The sequence below is a fragment of the Canis lupus genome, chromosome 2, assembly GCF_003254725.2.
Source record: "Canis lupus dingo isolate Sandy chromosome 2, ASM325472v2, whole genome shotgun sequence".
Classification (NCBI taxonomy): Eukaryota; Metazoa; Chordata; class Mammalia; order Carnivora; family Canidae; genus Canis; species Canis lupus.
The window spans coordinates 68581672-68603317 of NC_064244.1; the positions used below are offsets into that span (position 1 = coordinate 68581672).

The following is a 21646-nucleotide window of genomic DNA, read 5'->3' on the forward strand; positions in this document are numbered from 1 at the left end:
GAAAGGACTGGCCTAGCACCTAACACACAGGACTCAGGTGAGCTCAGGGCACGGGCCTGTCCATCACACAGCCAGGTCCCTTGGATGGGCAGGGGCTCCCCCCACCCAGATGAAGGCCCCCGTGGATGGAGGCCAAGCCAGGTACCTGCTTGTTCTGGCCCCTTCCCAGGCCCCGAGGCCTCCCTCAGAAGCTGAGGTTCACCCCCGTAGGCCTCTTACTTGCTGGGGCAGCAGACTGTGAGTCTCCCCAGCTCTCTCTGTGGGCTCTTGCCAGAATCTGGCCTCAGTTCCCGAATTTTGGAGTCACTCACCTCAGGACTGCAATCACTCAGACTTCCTCAGAAGCAAGCCGGGGTTCCGGCCTCCATCCTGAGTCCAGCCAACATTGGAAGATGCGATGAGAAGGTGGGTGGGGAGGGAGCAGGGGAGGAAGGGGGGTCTGGGGGGCACAGGGACTCCTCTCCCACGGCCTGGGACTACCTGGAGCGGGGATGGCACAGTGAGGAGCCGTCGGCATGCCCGCCTCTGCCATGTGGGGCCTGTCACAAGCTTCTCAGCCCGTCTCCCCAGGTGTGAAATGGGGGCAAAGTGAGCAGCCAGTGACCGCACTGTCTTCACCGGGCGCCAGGCTTTGTTGGAAGGGCTCCCAAGCGTTAGCTCATTTGGTCCTCGTGGTGACCGCCCCGGAGGCAAGTGTATTGTCCCCACATCACAGGACGTGGGGACACCTCAATGACACTGTTGCCGGCAGGCGCTCAGAACAGTGCCTGGTGAACAGTAAGCCCTTAGTGGATCACGGTTCTCTCTCTTTTTTTTAAGATTTTATTTATTTATTCATGACAAAGAGAGAGAGAGAGAGAGGCAGAGACACAGGCAGAGGGAGAAGCAGCCTCCACGCAGGGAGCCCGACGTGGGACTCGATCCCGGGTCCCCAGGATCACACCCCAGGCTGAAGGCGGCACCAAACCACTGGGCCATCTGGCTGCCCCATAGTTTTCTTTTTATATGGTCATGTGGGGTGACAAAGGGCCAGTCTGTGTAGCCAAATGCTGGGGGCAGGTAGAGTCACACAACAATTATTGAGCACCTACTGTATGCCAGGCTCGGAGATGCAGCTGTCAATGGGGTGGCTCAGAGCTCAAGGATGTTGGCTGAGGCCTCCCACTTCCCCTTGCTGTCTTGTTAGAGCCCGGAGTCCAGGCCGAGAGCACAGGAAGGTCTGACTGGTTGGGGTGCTGAAGCTTGGCTGTTAGGCGTGGGGGGTTATCCGGGTTCCAGGCTCACTCGAGTCTGCCCACAAGTCGGTTGCGTTCATGCGGCAGTAGGGATCCCCTCACTGGCTCTTTCATTCACCAAATCTCCCAGCCCTACCTCTGGACTCGGCATTACGGTGTGATTGTTAAGAGCCTGGGTCGGGAGCTCAGCTCTCATTCAGCAGCTGTGTGACCTGGGGCAGGTCTCCTAGCTTCTCTGTGGGGTGACGTGGTGGCTCGGGCTGCGCCTGGCCTACAGTCAGCTCTGCTGTGGCTCTGCGATTACTATCCCCTGGGGATACCAAGGTGCTCCCACTCCTGGGGGAGACAGTAGAACAAGGTGAGGGGTGCAGACACCAGCCCTGTCCAGCCCTGCCCAGGAAGGTCAGCGAGGCTCCCCAGAGGGGCGGGGTGGGCCAGAAGCCTGTGTGCATCCTGATGGGGGGGGTGACCCCAAGTGCTGGGACGGAGCTCGAATGCACAGGCAGGCACGGGGCAGGTGATTGTGCACGGTGGGCCGGCGGGCAGGTGAACGTGAACACCTGTGGACCCCGAGGAGAGCAGGAGCAGGCGGGTGAGGGGCAGGAGGAGACCCTGGGGTTCCAGACAATCCCCCCCCTTCACTGCGAGCAGTGTCTCTGAGGAGCAGCAGGTGGCGCTCCAGGCCTGCCCAGCCCAAAGATCTCCCTCTCCCACCTCCTGGGCTGTCCTGGAAGAGGGGCTGGGGCTCCTGGACGGCTCAGAACAGGCGGGAACCTCTGAAGACGAGCCATGCTCACTGCCCACCCTGTGCGCAGAGAGTGTCCTAATGACCTCCCTGATAGCTACTTTTCAGAGCCTTGCATGCCTCCCCAGGCGGAGGATCACTACCTCTCCGAGTAGCCATGTGTGGCCAGCTCCAACTGTTCACGCAGCTGCCTCCGCCTGCGCTCACCCTAGCCTTGCTGGCCCTACCTCTGCCCTTCGGGAGCTCCTCAGATCCAGTCCGTCCCCTGGCCTGTGGCAGCCCTTCTGGGAGGTGACTATCCCTATAACGAGGTCCCTTACTGTATAAGTGTCATCCCGGCCACCTTTACTGAACGCCGAGCGCGGTGGCAGGGGAGAGCTCCTGTAATCACCACCTGGCGCCTGGCCCTGTGCCTGACACACAGAGGCACTATATTTGGAAAGTGAATGAATGAGTGCACGAACCCTGTGTGGTCATTATTTCCATATTCCAGCTGGGAAGCTAAGGCTCAGAAAAGTAAAGCGTTCAGTGGCACACATGTCATTAACTGGCGGGGGTGGGATCGCCCACCTCCAAGCTGTGCTGGCTCAGCTGGCACCCCTCCTCCTCTCCTGGGCCCCGTAGGCCCCTCTGGACTCATCTCCCCAAGGTGCCCATGGGCCCTAATTCCAAAAGACTCCAGCAATCAGATTCCCAGAAGCTGGGAATTGAGAATTCCTGGGGATTTTTGCATCCCAGAGTTGGAGAATCTCCCTCCCTTTCCTCTCCAGGATCTCTGCCCGAGGGCAGCTAGCCTGGTCTTACATACCCTCTAGGGACTGGGCTCTCACTCCCTCCAGGGGAACATCTAATTCAGCTCAACCTTATGCCTTGCTGACATTTGTCCTCTGGACCTCCTCGCCAGGGCCCTGAAGGACAGGTCCCGGTCCCCCCAACACCCCAAATTATGGCTGGCATCCCAGAGTCTTTTCTTCCAGACCCAACCCTAGCCCTCTCCCTATTGGCTCTGCCTGTCCCGGTTTCAGTTCTTTTTTCCTTGGGGGAACTGTCCCAGTTTCTGCCCAATTCGGTTCCTATTTCCTGATAGCAGGCCTGGCACAGGGTGGGTGCCGGACACAGGGGCGGACTTCCAGCTGCCACCATCAGCAAATAACCTTCCCGCTCTGGGCCTCAGTTTCCCACCCAGGCGGTGGAGATCCTGACTTCATGGCGGCTGCGGAGGGGGGGGGGGGGAGACAACTCAGCAAAGCACTAGAGGGCCAAGCTGAATATTCATGACTATTCACCTTGCCTGCCACTCCCACCCCCACCCAACACCTGGGGCCAGGTGAGCTCAGGTGACTTTGTGAAACCCACACATTTGTTTTGTGCTCCCACTATGTGCCCGGCCCTGTGCTAGCAGTGGGGACACAGCGGTGACCCAGAACACCCGGAACACCCCTGCCCTCCTGGAGCTCGTGTGGTTGGGGACTTGGATAAAAAGTAAGGTGCACAGGCTGTGGGGGGCGGGGGGGACAAAGCAGTAGAGACGGGCCGGGCAGGGCTCGCCGCACCGCCTCTCGCACACCCAGACCCAGGCGGCCGGGGAGGAGCGCTCTCCGTTCCGGGGCGATTGTGTGTGTGTGTGGGGGGGGGGGGGGCACAGCGGCACCCCGCAGGCCTGCCCGGCCTTTCCCGTGCGCTCGGGGGACGGGGACACGAGTCTGCAGCCTTTGCGTAGGGAGGGGCGCCGGGGCCCAGGGAGGTCGAGGCCCGGGCGGAGGCGGCCCGAACGTACCACAGCTCCGGCCCGGGCGCCGCGACCGGCTTGGGGGGCGGCGGCGGGTCCCCGGCTCCCGCGAGTCTGCTCGGACCCCGCGGCGCGCCGCCCCCCGCCCCCCGCGCGGGGTCCCCGCCCCGGACACGCGCTCGGCCGGGGGCGGGGGCTCGGGTCCGCGGGGTCCGCGGGGTCCGCCGGGTCCGCCCGCCCCGCCCCGCCCGCCCCGCCCCTCCTCCCGCTCCGCCCGCGCTGGGGGCGGCCCGGCTGCGGCGGCGGCGGCGGCGGCGGCTGCGGGCGGCGGCGGCGGCTCACGCTTCCTGCGGGCGCGGCTGCTGTGGGCGCGGAGCCGCGAGGCGGAGCCGGGCCGCCGAGCCGGAGCCCCGAGCCGGGAGCGCGTCGGGCCAGCCTCCGGGCCGCGCCGCCGCCCAGCAGCCGCCCCGCGCGCCGCCTCGGGAACAAAGGCGCCCGCCGCCGCCGCCATGAAGCCGGGGCCGCCGCACCGCCACGGGGCCGCCCACGGGCCAGCAGCGGGGATCGGGGCCGCCGCCGGGCACGGCGCCCGCGGGCTGCTCCTGCCGCCGCTGCTGCTGCTGCTGCTGCTGGCCGGCCGCGCCGCGGGGGTGAGTCCTGACGCGCGCCCGCACCCCGCCCCGGGACCCCGGGACCCCGGGACCCCTGGGCCCCCCGACCTCCCGGCCCCGGGCCCCCGCGCCTCCCCGCCCCCCGGGCACCCCCCCAGCCCCCGCGCCTCCCCGCCCCACGGGCCCCGGGCCCCCGCGCCTCCCCCCTTCCCCCCGGGCACCCCCCCAGCCCCCCGCGCCTCCCCTCTTACCCCTGGGCACCCCCCCAGCCCCCTGCGCCTCCCCCCTTCCCCCTGGGCACCCCCCCAGCCCCCCGCGCCTCCCCTCCCCCCGGACACCCCCCAGCCCCCCGCGCCTCCCCCCTCCCCCCGGGCACCCCCCCAGCCCCCCGCGCCTCCCCTCCCCCCGGACACCCCCCCAGCCCCCCGCGCCTCCCCTCCCCCCTGGACACCCCCCACAGCCCCCTGCGCCTCCCCCCTCCCCCCGGGCACCCTCGGGCCCCCGCGCCCCTCCCCTCCCCCTGGACACCCCCCAGTCCTCCCCGCCTCCCCCCTCCCCCCAGCCCCCCGAGCCTCCCCCCTCCCTCCTAGACACCCTCGGGCCCCCGCGCCCCTCCCCTCCCCCCGGACACCCCCAGCCCCCCGCGCCTCCCCTCCCCCCTGGACACCCCCAGCCCTCCGCGCCCCTCCCCTCCCTCCATCCCCCCTCCCCGGGGCTGGCGTCGTGGGGGCCCCGCCGCCTTCGGGGCTCGCTTCCCCTTGCTCCGGGGACCCCCCTCCCCGGCGGCCCCGGGCGGAGCGAGGTCCCCTGCCCCGGGTCAGGGGCGCGGGGCGGGGGCCCGACGGCGGGCGGGGGGCGCGGGCGCGGGCCGGGCTGGGTGTGTCGCGGATCTGGAGCGAACGTGGCCTTGGCCTCGGGGGTGTGCCCGGCCGCGGCCGCTCGCGGGGAATTGGGGGGGCTCCCCTGGGGCTCCCCTGGGGCGGGAGCGGTTCGCTGCCTCCGAGGGTCGCTGCGGGGAGGGGAGGGCGGGGCCGGGGAGGGCAGGGTGGCGGTGACCGGCGTGAAGGTGACCCGAGGGGGTGAGTGAGGGTGACCCTGTGTCTAATCCCCTCCGCGCCGGCGTTGGGACCTGTGGGCTGTGCAGGGGGGAGGATGAGGGATGGAACCGCGCATGGCTGGGGGCCGCCGTGCCTTACCTGTGTGTGGACCCTGTGGGGGTGACCTATTGTGCTTGCGGAGGGTCAGTGGCGGGGCTGGGCAGCCCTTGGCCATGGCTGTGTGCCCCCCGGGAGGGGGTGCGTGTGTGGGGGAGACACCTCCGTGGTGGGTGTGTGCTTGGGCCCATGGGAATGTGTGTGTGCATGTGTGTGCGTGCATGTGCTTGTGGATGCATGGGTGACCCTGTGGTTGGGGCACGTTGGGGTGCAGAATGTGTGCCGGTGAAGGTGAGTGTATATGTATGCCGTGACCCCGTGAGCGTCTCTTTGAAGGACCACACAGCTGTGGGGTTGAGCTCAGTCCTGGCTCGTTTGGGGGGAGCGAGAGGAGGTAGAGAAAAGAAGGGCCACCTCTCCGCTTGGAGGGACCCCGATCCCAAGTGAGTTCCCCCATGGACACATGTCTGGAGCCTGGACAGCCTCCTTGGCGGGTTCTGGGAGCTGTGCCTGGCCTTCATTCCCCAGGCCGAGAAGCACCCAGGTCTCTCAGGCAGCCCCCAGGTGCCAGCCCTGTCCCCGCGTGTCTCGTGTCCCCGTGGGCTTCGGTGGGCCAGTCTGTAAAATGGGAGGACAGGCACGGATTTAGAGGTCGCTTCTTGGACAGACAAGCTGCCCGTCAGCCTTCCCCGCCTGGGGGCCGAACGAAGGGTACAGGGAGTACTGAAGGCAAAGTCCAGTCCAGTGCCCGGCGGGCTGGCGGCCTCATCCCGTCCTCCCCCAGGTGGGGTGAGAAGAGGTCCCTGTGACGACCTGGTGACCCAGCCCCGCCTGGCATATGAGTCGCTTTCTCAGCCAAGCTTCTGAAAGATCGTTTATGAATCAAAAGCTGGGAAATAACACAGCCCTGGGTTCAAATCCTGCTACCCCCCCCCCCCCCCCCCGACTCCTGCTGTAACCTTGGGCACGTTGTCTCATCTCTCCGGGCCTCTCTTTTCCCGTCTGTGAAATGAAGCCGGTAACGCGGTCTTCAGAAATGAGATGGGATGAGCCGTGCGCTCATCCACAGAAGTAAACGTTTGATGTAGGGATGGATGAAGGGGGCGTAGGCCAGAAGGCTTTAACCTGGGCGCCCGGCAGGAATCCTGAGCTGTAGGATCTGGGCAAGTCTCCTCCTTTGCTGAACGACTGTTTCTCACTCATAGAACGAGGCTGATGTAATTCATGCCCCATGGGGTGGTGGAAGGAACTGGGCGCCTGTGAGATGGAAGACCACTGGGAGGGCCTGGGTGAGAGGCTGTCCCTGCACCTGAGGGTGAGGGAGAGTGGGTGTGGTTCAGAGCCAGAGCCCAGTAGCAGGGGCAGCAACACCGACTCCCAGGCCAGGATGGTGGGCTTGACTGGGAGGGGCTCCAGGGGAGGTGGGGAGCCCCCGGGGTTAGGCTGTCCAGGAGGAGCATCACCTCATCTGGCCCAGCGGCCAAAAGGGTAAAGGGTGGTGCCAGCGGCCAGGGGTGCCACCCTAGGGGAAGAGGGTAATGCAGGAGGGACTGAGGTTAGGCCAGGAGAGCCCCACCCAGGATGGCTCCAGGAGTGGCCTCCATGGCGGGGTCCTCTAAGGACATCGCTCAACGGGCAGTGGCTGGCTCTGGGCAGGGGAGGGGCAAGATGACCCCTAGGGCTGCCTACCAGTTTGAAAGGGAGTTTGTGTGGGGTGGGGTGGGGTGAGGGGGGCGCTTTCAGGGTGGCCTCGGGGGATAGCAGGTCTCATTCATGCTGCAGATGGTGAGTGTGTGTGTGTGTGTGTGTGTGTGTGTGTGTGTGTGTCTGTCTCCTGGCGTCTGCTTTGGGGAGTCCTCTCTCCTGAAAGACCAGGTGGCTGGGACTCTCAGGGACATCTGGCTTCAGGGCCACCTCAGTCACCACCCAGAGAGGCTTGGAGTGTGGGGATTCTGGAACTTTTAGCTTGGAAACATGTTCATTTAGAGGCTCAGGGTGGGAAGGGATTTTCTGTGTCATCTAGTCTCGTTTGAACATTCCCAGTGATGACATTTCACTACTTGGTGGCTGTGTGACCTTGTGAAAGTTAGTTAACCTCTCTGTGCCTTGTTTCGTGTCTGTAAAACAACAACAACGGAAGAGGTTAATGTGGAAAGCTCCTAGCGCAGCGGCTGGTGCTTAGTAAACACTCAACAAATGCCGCTTTCTTGTTCTTTTATAAGGTTGCTCTTCCGGGGCCTGGGGGCCTGGAGCGTGGTGGGCGGGAGGTAGGGGTGGGACCTTGGGGAGGAGAAATCAATCTAGGAATTTTGCTGAAGGCCCACCCCCGGGCCTGGTGGTTCCTGCCCCCTTCCACCCTCACTACTTCCCCTGCCCTAGAGCGCCCTGCTCTTCCACGACCCGAGTTGACTGTGGATGCGGAGTTGTCAGAGCAAGATCATCCTCACTGCAGAAATTTGAAATTTGGGGACCCCGGGGCTGTTTGAGGCCAGGCCCTGACACAAGGAAAGTTTGGGACTCCCGGGCTGTTTGAGGCCAGGCCCTGACACAAGGACACCACAGGGGCCTGCTGTCTGTTAACTCCCAAGGTGGGAGGGGCTCCAGGGATAGACACCTGCTGTGTGACTGAGCAAGGGGTTTCTCTGTTTCAACGTCCTCGTCCTCGTCCTCGTCTGTAGAGTAGGGACTGTAACAGCGCCAACCTCACAGGGGTGTTGCCATGAGAAAATGAGCTCCGTGGGTAGAATGAGCACAGCCTGCCACGTAGTGAGCTCTCAGGAGATAGAGCCTTTCCAGGAGGGAGCCTGGAGAGGTCAGAGAGGGCTTCCTGGAGGAGGAGGTTTTGAGCTGTGCAAGCAAAATGGTCCCCACATGGCAGGGAGCAAGCTGTAGCCCGCCCTGACCCTAGGCTTTCTTACTTGTCAACTGAGGACAAATGCTTGACTTTCAGGGCTGCTTTGGGGGTTACAGTACCCTCATGGCAGAGTTGGGATGGGGACCCGGTGCCTTCTACTCCTTGGGGGGCAACACAGTGCCTCCAGCTGCAAATTCAATGTTTCTTCTTCCCTCGTGTTGGGGGTTGGTTGGGGGTGAGCTCTGCTGCAGAAAGGAGCTGAGGGGCACCTGGGTGGCTCAGTCGGCTAGGCATCTGCCTTCAGCTCAGGTCGTGACCTCGGGGTCCTGGGATCGAGCCAGCCCTTCGTTGGGCTTCCCGCTCAGTGGGGGTCTGCTTCTCCCTCTGCCCCTCCCTCCCACTTGCTTGCCCTCTCTGTCTCAATTAAGTAAATTAAGTACATAAAATCGATAAAAAAAAAAAGAAAGAAAAAGAAAAAAGCAGTTTGGCCTTTTGAAAACAGATGGCTCCTCCCCACTCCTGGACTGGGACATGGGGTCCCTGGGGGTCCCTGGGGGCCCCAGGGCAGCCCTGGGGTAGGGCAGTTTTGGGCCTAGGCTCTGGAAAATGCTGGGGCACCAGTGGGGTGGGTGGGGGGAGGTGGAGACAGAGCTCCCCTCAGAAGCCAGGCCTTGCCGCAGGCGTCCCTCCAAATCCTCCCGTTGGAGCTGTGACCTCCCTGCCCCCAGGCCCGGGCTGCTTCTTGGGGAGAGGGGTGGGTCCTTCTAGAAGAGGCTGCAGGAGGATTGCTGAGGCTGGAGCAGACGGAAGCAGCTGGCACTGGCAGCCTCCGTCTGCCTCTGCCCCCCCCCACCCCGGGCTGTGGGCATGATCTGGGGAGGCCTTAATGACCCAAGCAGCAAACTAATGCTCCCCGAAAGCCCCGCCCACTAAGCGCTTGCTGTGTATTGGCTCATTTAATCCTCAGGGTAATCTTTGCGGGTGGGAACGCCCAGAACCTCGGCTCAGAGAGGTTAAATGACTTGCCCACGGTCACACAGCTGCAAAGTAGCAGAGCTGGATGGAGCCAGGGCCTGCCAGGCTGGGAGTGCGGGGCTGCCTCTCGATTTCACTCCTTGCTCTGTGACCTTGGGCCTCCACACCTCGCGTCCCCTCCCCATCCCCCCCCCAGCACACCGGATGCCCCCCCCCCCCCCCCCCCCCCCCCCCCCCGTGTGGGGCTCGCTCTCTGCACAGGCGACCGGGCCTGTGACCCGCAGAACGTTGTGGAACCAGATCTCCATCCCTGCTGCCCCATCCCTGAGTCGTGGCCCCTGGTCCCGAAGGTTCCCTGTGGCCTGAGTGACTTGGTGGAGCTCGCGCAGCCCGAGTCAGGAGAAGCATCAGGATGCTTCCCGATGGACCGTGAGCCCCCGCGGGCAGGCTCTGTGGATGTTTCTTCTCTGTGGAGTCCCTGGGCCAACTTTGCGCCTGGCCCAGAATCGAACAGTTTGAGTGAATGAATGAGTGAATGAATGAGTGAGTGAGTGAGTGAAGGAAGCCGGGACCGTGAGCTCTGGGGCCCAGGCTGGGGCTCAGGCTGGGGCTTTGTGTGCTCCCCTCTGGAGCAGGGTGGGTGGACGGTGAGACTGGCAGAGGTCTGCTGGGTCCAGGCGGGGGCCCGTGGGCTGAGGGTGGCCACACGGGGTGGGCCTGCTGTCCCCGTGCCAAGCCGCCGCCACCACATCTGGGTGGGACAGAGGCGCTGTGGCTCTGGGCTCCGGCTCAGCTGCCTGGAAGCCTGTGATTTTGTGTCTGGGGGGGGGCAGGGTGCCAGGAGCTGCCCTAGGGCCCAGCCCCCAGTCCGGCAGGGGACCACCTGGCTTGTCCTGCTGTCCCTGCTAACGGTCCACCACAGCCCACCACAGCCCAGGAACATCAGGCCAGCGCCTGGTAAATATTTGTTGACTGGCTTCCTTGGGGGGGGAGCCCTGCCTTGGCTCCCAGGCGCCCAGATTCCTGGAGGCTGGGGAGCCTTTACTTCCGGCCTGCCTCCCTCCAGAGCAGGCCCTGGCCGGAGGGGGTGGCTGCTTTCCTCCCGCCGTTGACCGGCTTAGTCTCCATGGCCAAACAGGAAGCTGTGATTATAGGGGGGAGTCTGGGCAGTGATGGCTGAGGGCCCAGCTGCAGGGTGGGGGTGGGGGTGGCCCCTGACAAACGATCTGGCCTCTTCCCTACCTGGCTGCTGACGGTGAAGGGCAGGGACCGCCTGTGCTGGCTGTCACACCAGGTGGAGAGGGCTGTACCGCAGTACCCTGTGACCCAGCTGGCCAAGGTCGGCCTTCTTTCCACCCTGGGGCCCCACCTGCACCTTGGTGCCGTGTGTTTTGGGGTCTCCAAACCTGAGGGTGTATCTTGAGCTAGTAGGAGGAGCAGGGATCCCAGAGATAACTGGACCAGGGTCGAAATCCTGGTTCTCCCGATCCTTGGCTGTGTGATCTTGGCAAGCTCACTTAACCTCTCTGAGCCTCATTCTCTTGCTTAAAACAGGCTAAGAGCACCTCTGGTTGTCTCAAGAGTTGCTAGAGGGGCCCCTGGGTGGCTCAGTGGTTGAGTGTCTGCCTCCAGCTCAGGTTGTGGTCCCGAGGGCCTGGGATCGAGTCCCATATCGGGCTCCCCGCAGGGAGCCTGCTTCTCCCTCTGCCTATGTCTCTGCCTCTCTCTGTGTGTCTCTCATGAATAAATAAGTAAAATATTAAAAAAAAAAAGTTGCGTGAGAATGAACACCATGAAATAATACAGAGCCTGATAAGGAGGGCTCCTGTACATACTGATTTTTTTCTGTTTACCTGCTTTGGTTTTGCTCTTTTCCTGTCCCTCTCTTGGTCTCCCTGAGGAGCTGCTTTTGGGGCTGGGAGTAAGGCTTTCCCTTGGAGAGTGGGAACCAGGTTTGCGTGGTCATGGATGTCCCAAGTAGAACCCTGGAGGTGGGGCGACCGCCAAAGGGAGAGCCTGCCGTCTCACAGGTGGGAGTCCCGAAGCCCAGGGACAGCCTGGGGGCCTGGCCCAGGGTCGGCGCTTGTTATCCATCCAGCCTTAGGTGGGCCCATGGAGCCTTCGAGGCCTCGCAGAGGCTGTGGCCTTCCCCCCATTTAGAAGGCTCAGAGCTGTCGAGCCGTTTGCCAAGGCTCACACAGCCAGGTCCTGTTGGAGCCAGCTGTCCACTTGCCCCGCCGCGACTCTGGAGTTCCATCTGTCCCATCACTGACCTTGTCACACACACCCCCCTTCAGGGCCAGGGTTTTCTGAGATGGGATGGGGAGGGGAGTCACGGGGTGGGGAGGGGTGGGGGATCTTGCTAGTTAGGGTCTTCATCCTGCTTCTGGGATTGGCAGTGAGCTCTCTTCACCCTGGGATCAGCATCAGCCCAAGCTCTCCTGGGGCTCACTGTACCCCCTGCACTGCCAGCCAGCACCCGCATCCTGCACCCCCCGCCCCAGCCCTGCTCACCAGCCCAGACTTTAATAAGGATAATGGGGAATCTGGGAAATCGAATTGTAGCAAACCAATTGCCAATGCAATTGTGGGCATCAGGGGCCTGTGGGGCTCACTGTGCCCCTCCTTGGGCTGGGGTTTGGGAGCAGCCTTGTGGGGGCCGAGGGGGCTGTGCACACAAGGTTCCTGGAGCGCTGGGGGGTTGTGTTGGGAGCAGGGGAAGGATAGTCTGGCTTGGCAGGACCCATGTACTGCTGTCCTCTGCAAGCTCCACAGCGACGGGGAGGGCGCCCATGGTCCCAGCTGCCCTTCAGTGGGCTGCCACTTGCTGCTGACTGCCACCTTCTTAGGGTCACGCTGCCATGGAGGTGGAACTCGGGGTGTCCTGCCCTCAAGATGCACCCTGTGTTGGGGGGTACCTGGGTGGCTCAGTTGGTTGAGCGTGTGCCTTTGGCTCATGATCCCAAGGTCCTGATCCCGGGGTCCTGGGATTGAGGTCTGTGTTAGGTTCCCTGCTCAGCGGGGAGTCTGCTTCTCTCTCTCCCTCTGTGTTCTCTGTCTCTCTCAAGTAAATAAATAAAATCTTAAAAAAAAAAATGCTCCCTGTGTTGGGAAGGCAGGCACAGATGGTGACAACACGAGGACAGTGATCATGGCCAGTACTTATGGGGTGTATGCTGCACGCCAGGCATGGCCCCGTGCTTTATGTCAGTTCTTACCATGACCCTGTGAAGCGGGTGTTGTTACCCCACTTTACAGATGGGGACCCAGAGGCCCGAGAAGTTGAGCAGTGAGCCCAAGGTGAGCAGTTAGCAGGCGGCTGGAGTCCGTGGTCCTGAGATGCCTTGATGTCAGGGGCGTGGGGCTGGTCAAACAGGCGTGTGGCATGGTGTGTGCTCATACGTGGCGCCGTCTTTTGCTTGGTTAATTTGTTCTTTCTGCAACCATTTTTGAGCACCTGCCGTGTGCCGGGGCCTGCGCTAGGGGCTGTGGGTGTGCAGGTGTATCTCGTGTGTGTCGGGAGTCTTGTCGGCGAGCCTTGCTCGGGTGAGATGTGTGTTGGTGGTGGGTGTGTATGGTGCCTGTGTGAGGCTTCAGGGGCAGGTGTGCAAGAGCAGCCAGGAGGGGAACCCCGCCTCCCCCACCGAGGCCTGTTCGAATCCCAGAAGCCAAGCGGACTTGGGCAAGCCTTGGTCTTCCCCGCTGTTCAGTGGGCCCGTGAGATGTCACTCGCTAGGCCGGGCCGCGGATGGGGTTGGGGGAGGCGCAGCTCGTGACCTGGTTGGCAGCCAGTTAAAGGACACTGGTGCCGGGTAGCTATCTTGATTTTAATTATTTTAATTCTGCTTTCTCTGAGATCGTTGTGTTTCAGAGGTGAGTCTGCTGCTGGCTTGTCAAGTGACCATGGGCAGCTTCCACCCCCCCTCCCCGAGCCTCTACTTTCCACATCTGTGAAGCGGGGAAGTTGCACTGGGTGCTCCAGGGACCCTTCTAGTCTTCACATTTGAGAAACTGTCGGAGAGACATGGGGCCGGGGCCTGGCCTGGAATGTCCCCTTCGGCAAGGGAGAGCTGGGCTTGGCGGGGGCAGGAGGGTCGGGGGATAGGAGGCTTGGTTCCTTCACATGGCCTGTCTGTGGTTCCTCTTGGGCCAGGCTGGGGCGGGCCCCTTTCCTCACCTATCACCCTGAACGCCACCTCTCTTCCCAGCCTCTGGGACGTGATCTGTCAAATCCAGGCCCCCGGGGAGCTGGGCTGTGAGTCTGGTTTCCTGGACAGGAGAGGAGCACTGGGCAGGGAGTTCAGTAACTGGGTCCTTGCCCCTACTGTGCTGCTGACCTGCCAGTCGCTCCAGCCAATATTTACTGATCCCTCTGTGTCTGGCCTATGCTGAGCACTCGGATGGGTTCCGCGGGGTTCAGCCTGGTCTCTGACCTCAGGAAGCTCCCAGTTAAGGAAAGGAGAGCCAGCGCATGTGAGGAGCTGAGGGTAGCGAGTCAGGGGAATGAGAGGTTTTGGCTCTGGAATATCAGGGGGGGCTCCATGAGGGAGGTGTCCTTTGTAGCAGGCCTTGCAGGATGGTGGCGCGATGATAGAGAACCAGGATGGAGAAGGCTCAGAGGTAGGAAAGGTCATGGCAGTTGAGGGTGTGGCTAAAAGCAGCGGTTCCCAACTGGGGAGGAGAGCCTTCTGTGGAGGTGGGGATGGACCTGCCTCGGGGCTCAGGAGCCTTTGCTGCAGGGGGTTGCTGTTGCTAATGAGAGTGTGTTGTTTCTGGCCTTTACTACATTCACTGGGCACCTCCTGGGTCCCTGGCTCTGTGCCATGGGGTGATCTGGGGCTGAACGGTTGAACCCCACATGGCCTTGGCTTGCAAGACTCCAGTGGTGGGCTCTGAGTCCAAACCAGGGCACTGGGGTTCCATCCTGCAGGTAGGGAGTGTTGGTACTGAAGTGGGTGCAGCCCCCCTGCCCCGAGGGCCTGGCACGGTGTGCCATCCAGGGCACAGATGTGATAGTATTAATATTGAATTATGCTTGTTGAGTGCCTGCCCTGTGCAGGATACTCTGCCAAACGTCTTATATATCAGAGCTCACTGAATCCTCATAACAACCTTGTGAAGCAGGTACCGTTATTACGTTGACTTTACAAAAGAGGAAATTGAGGCAGAGAGGTTATGCAATTTGTCTGAGTTCACAGAGAGGTTAAGTAACTTGTCCAGGGTCACAGAGTGGCATAGTTACTAGGATTTGAACCCAAGCAGTCTAGAATGCTCCCTGGTGTGCAAGCACTGCTCCGTGGTCCGTGCATTGCAAACTGTAAAGCGTGGTGCCCCGAGAGGATGAATTTAGGGCCAGACACATCTTGCTGGGAGCCTGAACCTTGTGTGGCTTCTGTGGGAGAGGCCCTGATCCGGGCCCGGGGACTCTGGGCTTCCACATGGGTCTTTTTTCCTGCTGCTTGTTTTCTGTCTAGGTTGGGCCATGAGCTGCAGCCCTTCAGCTGGAAGGGCCTTTGGAAACACTCTTGTCCAACTTATTCGTTGTCCTGAAGGGGAAACTGAGGCCAAAGTGATTTCTAGTCAGGGCAAGGATCTTCCAAGACCTGATGGTCTGGCCTTCTAATTTTACATCTGGGGAGCTGGAGGCCGAGAGAGGTACAGTGGCTGGTCGCAGTAACCCAGCAGGTTGGTCGCTGAGCTGAGACTGAGAGCTGTGTCTCCTGCCTCCCAGGCAGGGCACGGTCCCTTGTTCCTGTTTCTGCTCTCTGCGTGTCTCTCTCCTGCTCGGCCTGCAGGCCCAGCTCCCATCCTTCTCTCCCTAACCCCAGCCCAGCTGCCCTCAGCCCAAGAGTCGATGCCAGATTGATTCCTATCAGTGCATCACTATAGTCCTCCAGCTCCGTCCCTTTGCCCTGCACACCCCTCACGGCTGCCACCTGCAACTCCTAGCAGCTCCCCGACGCAGAGTACAACGTCATCTTTCTCATCTTCGTGTGGACCCGGGCGCTGTTCGCTCTCTGTGGACTGTTCCCTCCCCTGGCGAACTCCTACTCATCATCCAAAACCCAGCACTGATGTCCCCTCCCCTGGGAATGCTTTATCCTTTACCGAATCTCCAGCTCTCAAGCACCGTGACCCCTTCTTTGGGCCCTTGTCGCCTCGCTCCTAGATTTCTAGGCAGTGCCCCTCTTCTCCGTGTTAGGACTCTGTGCTGAGCCCCAGCTCTGTTGCGATTTTCCCTAGCTTCTGGCTCCCCACGGGGTCACAGCCTCACCTCCTCAGAGCTCTCACGGGGATGCTCTGTGGCAGCCCCTTCCCTGCCATCCCATCATCTCCCGCTCCGCCCACACACGGGTGACCTGGCTTCTGCTCCCCAAGTCCTGACATTGCTGCCTCGTTCCAGGCTTTCACAGGTCCTCCTGGAGGCTTTTACCTCCAGCACTCCCCTGTCCTCATGCCTTGTCCTTGACCCCAGCCCCCTGCTCCTGGGATCCCCAGGCCTGGACCCTGGCAGCAGGGAGCAGTGGCTGCAGAGATGCAGCCTTCCTGCCTCATTTGTGTGGGGGAGGGGGGGCATGCCAGGTGCTTCTGGCCTCCACCTTTCTGGAAGGTGGACATGTGATGGGCTTCCGGAGGCTCGGACTTGGTTACCAGAGATCTCCCCCTCTCCCTGCCCTCCCCCAGCAGCCCTCCCACCCACCACCTCCTCCTCTGCCCACTCTCCTCTTCTCCTTCTCTCTCTGCCTCCCACCGTCCTCCATCTCTCTTTCCTCCTGCCCTGCTTCCTCGCAGGCCCCTGCCCCACCCCCTCCCTTGCTGCTTGGAGCCTCTCATCTCCCTGCTACCACTGGGGGGGGGGGGGCAGGACCTGAGGAGTCCCCTGGGGGACATGGGTCTTGAAGGCTGAAGGGGTGGTTAGGGTCAGAGCTGGAGGGACTCTTCCTTCCTCTTCCCTCCTCCTGGGCCCAGATTCCGCCCCCCGTCCCCCCCCCCCCAATGCCTTCATCGACCCCTCCAGAAGTGCAGTTTAAAGGGCCCAAGGGCTACAGGAGATCAGCCTCCCACCTTGCTGTTCACATGAGCTCACGGGACCCAGAGACAGCGCCAGACTGTCCAGGGCCACCCAACGGTGAAGGTAGCACAGTGACCCCTGGGGCAGTGGCTCCTTGGGAGCTTCTGGGAGCTGAGTGCGGGCTTGGTTGGGTCCTGTTCTCATGTGAGAGGCAGGGGAGCTGCGAGACCTGTTGGGGACAATCTCAGATCCAGAAGAAGGGGTTCCAGCTCTGTGTTCGAGGGACGGTCTGTGAGATGGTGGTGGAGTCCACAGTGATTTTTTTCCCTGTGGGGCTAAGGCCATGGTTCAGTTTAGATTTGGGCAAGGGGTTGGGTTGTCGTACACATGTGCATGTGTGACAGTGTGTCACCGTGGGTCGGTGCCGATGCGAGGGGCCTCCTGTCCCTGCGGGGAAGGATGCTGTGGCTCACTCCCCTGTTTCAGCGGCTCAGGCATGGCCAGGCCTGGTGAGTCAGGAGAACCCAGATTGCTGCCTCTCCCCTTCTCAGCTGTGGGGAGCTTGCCCCCCGCGCCTTGGATGGCCGTGGCCATTACCAGCTCCTGGTGAAGAGGAGGACAAGTTAGGAGATGCCCTCCCTACCTCAGGGAGGTCGATGCACACGTAGAGCTGTGCACAAACACGGACTCAATGGGCCTGTGAGGGAGAATGCTGATCCAGGCAGGCCCAGCACCCCTTTGTCCTGTGCACACGCGTGGAGACACAGACCCACGTCCACACCTGAACACACAGAGGCACACACAGACAGGGACACACACACACTCCCCGCCCCATGCACACGTACCTCTCACGCAAACACAGCCAGACCCACGGGCATCTAAGCCCTCTTAGAACAACAGCAGGTGTACACACGTGAATGCGCCCGCAGCATGCCCAGGAAGACTCCCCAAGTGTGCTTGCATGTGTGCACCTGCATGCCTGCATGTCCACACGCGCACACACGCGGGTTGCTGGGGTTCTGAGCTACCAGGAGTGTGTCCGTCCTTAATCCCAGCCCTTAATCCCACAGTCTAGGGAGCCAGGCCAGAGGGGCAGCTGGTCATCTGGCCTCCTTAGCAGTGATTAAGGCAAGGGCAGGGGCGGGGGGCAGAGGGACCCAGAGCTTTGCCTTCTGCCTGACTCCCCGGATGCCACAAACTCAAAACTTGGGTGCCTTCAGGGATTTGCAGAGCATGGAGAGCTCGTGGGCTCTGACTGACCTCTGCTTGTTGGCTGGGTGCTGGGGCGCTCACCGTACCCCTTCTGTGAAGCTGGGTGCTGACTGTCACCCTGCAGGGCAGCTGCAGGGCAGCTGCAGGGACGGGGGTTTAACTTACCCCAGAGCGTGGCAGGTGGTACCCAGAGCTGTCACCAGGACCGGTAATCCTGGGGGCAGGGGCTGAGACCCCTGTCCTTGTCCCGGGGTTTGGGGAACAGGATGGGGTCCCAGTCACAGCCCAGCTTCAAGCCCTGCTTGTCCAGTCCACGGCCTTCTCCACAGGTGCTGTTCTGCTCCGGTCCCAGGGCCTGACCTCTGGGCTCCTTCATCCAGTCTCCGCGGGGCCTGCTCGGGGCTGGGGCTGGGGCTGGGCTGGCCCTGCTGGGGGCCGGCGGGGAGCAGGGCCGAGCTGGCGTGACTGCGGCCCTGATGCCAGGGGCTCCGCCTGGAGCCTCTGACCTGCCTGCGGGGGGCCAGGTGATGGGACAGGGGGGACCCGAAGGAGCTCTGGTCCGGGAAGCCATGTTCAAGTGACGTGAGGAGAGGAGGGCCTGTCTCCTCCTTGGGCTGCAGGGCCCGTGGGCCAGGACACTTGGGTCCTTACATCCCTAGTGGGCACTTGGACTCCATCTGAGCCCAGGGGACAGAGGGCGGGCGGGCTGCACACGAGGGCGGGCTGGGCCCACGGGAGGCAGGGGCGGGTGGATGTCCGGGGAGGGGTGGCCATGGCTGGGGCACTGCGGTTTTCTCTGGCACCTTCCACTCCATGGTTGGGACTGAGGGCTGGGGGGTCCGGCTTCCCCTCCTTGAAGTCTCTCGTGCCCCCTGCCCCGCGGTCTGCACTGTGAGGCTCCATGAGGTCACCCCTTCCCCCTCAGTGATTAGGTGGGGGGCCAGAGCCAGGGCCAGGGGAGGTGCCGAGTGGTGGACTAGAGGCAGGACAGTAAGCGGATGCAAGCTGCACCCCCAGTTCAGCCTGGTAGGGGTGTGTGGGGGATACTGAGCACCTGTCAGACACAGGCCCAGCCCTCCGCTATGTGGAGAACAGTGGAAACCAGTGAGGGGGAGGTGGTTGGTGGCTGTCAACTGAGATGGGCAGGGGCGGGTGCCTGGGAGCCAGGGGAGGGCGGTGTGGCTGAGGGGTGAGCCCCAGAGACGTGTCTGTCCCCAGGATCGCTTATTTTTTGTTTTTGTTTTTTTTTTAAAGATTTTATTTATTTATTCATGAGAGACACAGAGAGAGAAGCAGAGACACAGGCAGAGGGAGAAGCAGGCTCCATGCAGGGAGCTTGATGCGGGTCTCAATCCCGGGTCCCCAGGATCACACCCCGGGCCGTAGGCAGGCGCTAAACCACTGAGCCACCCAGGCATCCCCCCAGGATCGCTTTAGACAGTCACAGGGGGCAGGGGACAGACAGACCTGTCTTCAGATTCAGACGTGCTTTACCAGGGGGCCCTGCCCCTACTGCTGCCCCCTTTCCTGGCAGGACCACATACTCCTGCCCCTCACTGAGGGCAGCCAGGGGCCAGCTGCGTGGACAGAGGGTGCCCCAGAACCACTGAGGGCCAGAGCTGGGGCGCTGGCATATAGGGGTGGACAGAGCAGCCGGCCTGAGTTTGGAGCTGGCTCCCTTCTCCTGGGTCACTCTGCACCAGGCCCGCCTCCTCCCAGTGGTCCCACCAGACCATTGGCCTTTGCCGTGCTGGGCCTCTCCCACTTGCGGTCTACAGAGTCAGCGTTTGCCCTCTGGAGCAGGGGGGTGGGGGGGGGTGGAGGGGGTGGGCTGGGAAGGGTGAACAGAGGGAAAGCTTACCTCCTCTTGCATCTGAATGTTTGAGTTGGGGCTCTGCTGTGTGACCTTGGGCAAGTTTCTTACCCTCTCTGAGCATCAGGTGACATTCATTCTTCTGTCCCCCCGCCCCCCGCACACAACAGCTTTATTGAGATTTGACTCACCTACCATATAATCCACCTATCTAAAGCATCTAATTCAGTGATATTTAGTGTATTTATGGGGTTGTACCATTACCACCAATTTTATATATTTTTATCACCCCTGGAAGAGAGCCTCTCCCTTTTAGCAGTCCCTCCCCATTTCTCCCCAGCCGCCCAGCCCTAGGCAGCGTCTTGTCCTCTCCGTGTCTGTGGCCCTGCCTCACGTGTTTCGTGTGCGTGGCGTCGTACACCGTGTGGTCCCTCTGCGACTGACTTCTCTCACTCCGTGTAATGTGTCCAAGCTTCATCTGAGTGGCAGTGGGTGCCAGGCCCTCACCGCTTGCTTTGTTGAGTAATATTCCATTGTGCGGATGTGCCAACTTTTATTTCTCTGTCCGGATGGACGCCTGGCTTGTTTCTACTTTTTGCCTATTATGAATAATGTGGCTATTTTTTTTTAAACCTACATGGACGTATGTTTTCCTTGGATGCACCCCCCACACACACACATAGAATTCCTGGCTCATACACAAGTCTCCGTTTAACCTTTGGAGGAGCTGCTGGACCCTTTGCCAAAGTGGCCGCATTACTTTTCATCCCCGTCACGTCGTGAGGCTCCCACGGCTCCATCTTCTCACTGACACCTGTTCTTTTCTGACTCTCTGGTCACCTTCCTTCTTGCATCCATCCATCCCACAGGTATTTATAGAGCATCTATATTTGACAAGGCAGGGTGCTCACTGCAAAATTAGGGGAAGAATTTGTCCCTCGAGGAGCTGTTTGGATTCAGTGGCACAATATCTATAAAAGCCTCTGTGTGCTTAGTGACAGGAGATAAAGATTCCCAAGGGTAGAAGCTGGGGGCGGTCAGGAATCGTGGGGCCCCCTGAGAGCAGAAGGAAAGAGAAAGGAATCTGTGTCTGGCGACCACCAGTGTGTCAGAGCCATCGCTTCAGTCCTCAGGACCCTCTGGGGCACATTGTCCATCCTATTTGCAGATGGAGAAACTGAGGTTCAGGCCAGGTACGTTGCCCCAGGGTCACCCAGCTGAGAAGTAGCTGGGCTTTGGGCCAGGCACCTGTTTGGATAAGCTCATTTCACCCTCCCAACCCTTTGAGGTTGGTACTATTAATTATGTCCATTTTGGAGGAGAAGAAACAAGCTCAGAGAGGTGGACTTACTCGTCTGGGATCCCACAGCTCCCGAGGGCCCCTGCTGGGATTTAGACCCAAGTGGTCTTGCTCCCAGGTCTCAGGAGATGAGGGTGAGAGCCCGGGCGTCAGTCTGTCCCTTCCCTTTCTTGGTCAAATCCGCAGTGTCGTCCTGGGCTGGAGGCGTGTGTGGCCCTACGCAGGCCTCTAGGGGCTCTATCAGGACCTCCCCCAGTTTTTCGGTCTGATTCCTTGCTCTGTCCCTTACTTTTCCATCTGGGTAGTGGTAGTGGGCCCCCATGGCTCACTCACTACCCGAGTCTGGCTCGTTCCATCCCTTCCATCCCTCGAAGCGGAGCAGCTTCGGAGCAGCTCAGAAGCCCCAGGATGGCTTAGGGCTGGGGGTGGGGAGCCGCATCTCCACCACGTGTGATTCCTGCTGGGTTATAAATAACCTAGCAAATGGGATGGTGAGGGGGACCACAGCGCAATTCCTCAAGGAGGCTGGGCTTGGACCCGCACGCAGATGGGGACACTTTAGGGGTGTGTGTGTGCGTGTTGTGTGTCCTCGGGTGTGTGCTGGCACGTGCCTGGGAAGCTTTGGGGGAGGCTGCGAGAGCTGTGAGGCTGCCCAGGACAGCGGGAGGGCTGGGCCTGCCTTGGGCTCATTCCAGGGTCCGTTCAGTTTCCTGGGGGAGGGCTGGGGGTCACCTGGCTTCAGGTGGACCCCAAGATCAAGCCAAGGATCCCTCTGCTTTTGGGCCAGCCTTCCTTCAGGTGCTGTGAGCCTGAGAACCAGATGCGTGGCCTTGGGTGCTCTGTGGGCACCCAGCCCTTTCCCCACCACCAGGCCTCACTTCCAGCTGCCTCACCATCCCCCAGCTCCCTCATTCTGACTCTCCCCCTGAGTTGTCTGTGACCTCTCAGGTCGTCTGGCCTGTCTGTGGAATAAGGATCATTTCACCCGGCTCCTTGTAGGGAGCCC

At 61.6% G+C, this 21646-nt stretch overlaps 1 protein-coding gene across 1 annotated transcript in view; it reads left to right on the top strand.

The window, feature by feature from the left end:
* Positions 1 to 515: 515 nt before the first annotated feature.
* Positions 516 to 21646, top strand: part of SDC3 (syndecan 3) — a 39802-nt gene continuing 18671 nt past the window's right edge. The window contains exons 1-2 of the mRNA XM_025447029.3: positions 516 to 777; positions 3701 to 4359. Coding sequence (XP_025302814.3) covers positions 516 to 777; positions 3701 to 4359 — 921 coding nt within the window. The remainder of the gene's footprint in view (positions 778 to 3700; positions 4360 to 21646) is intronic.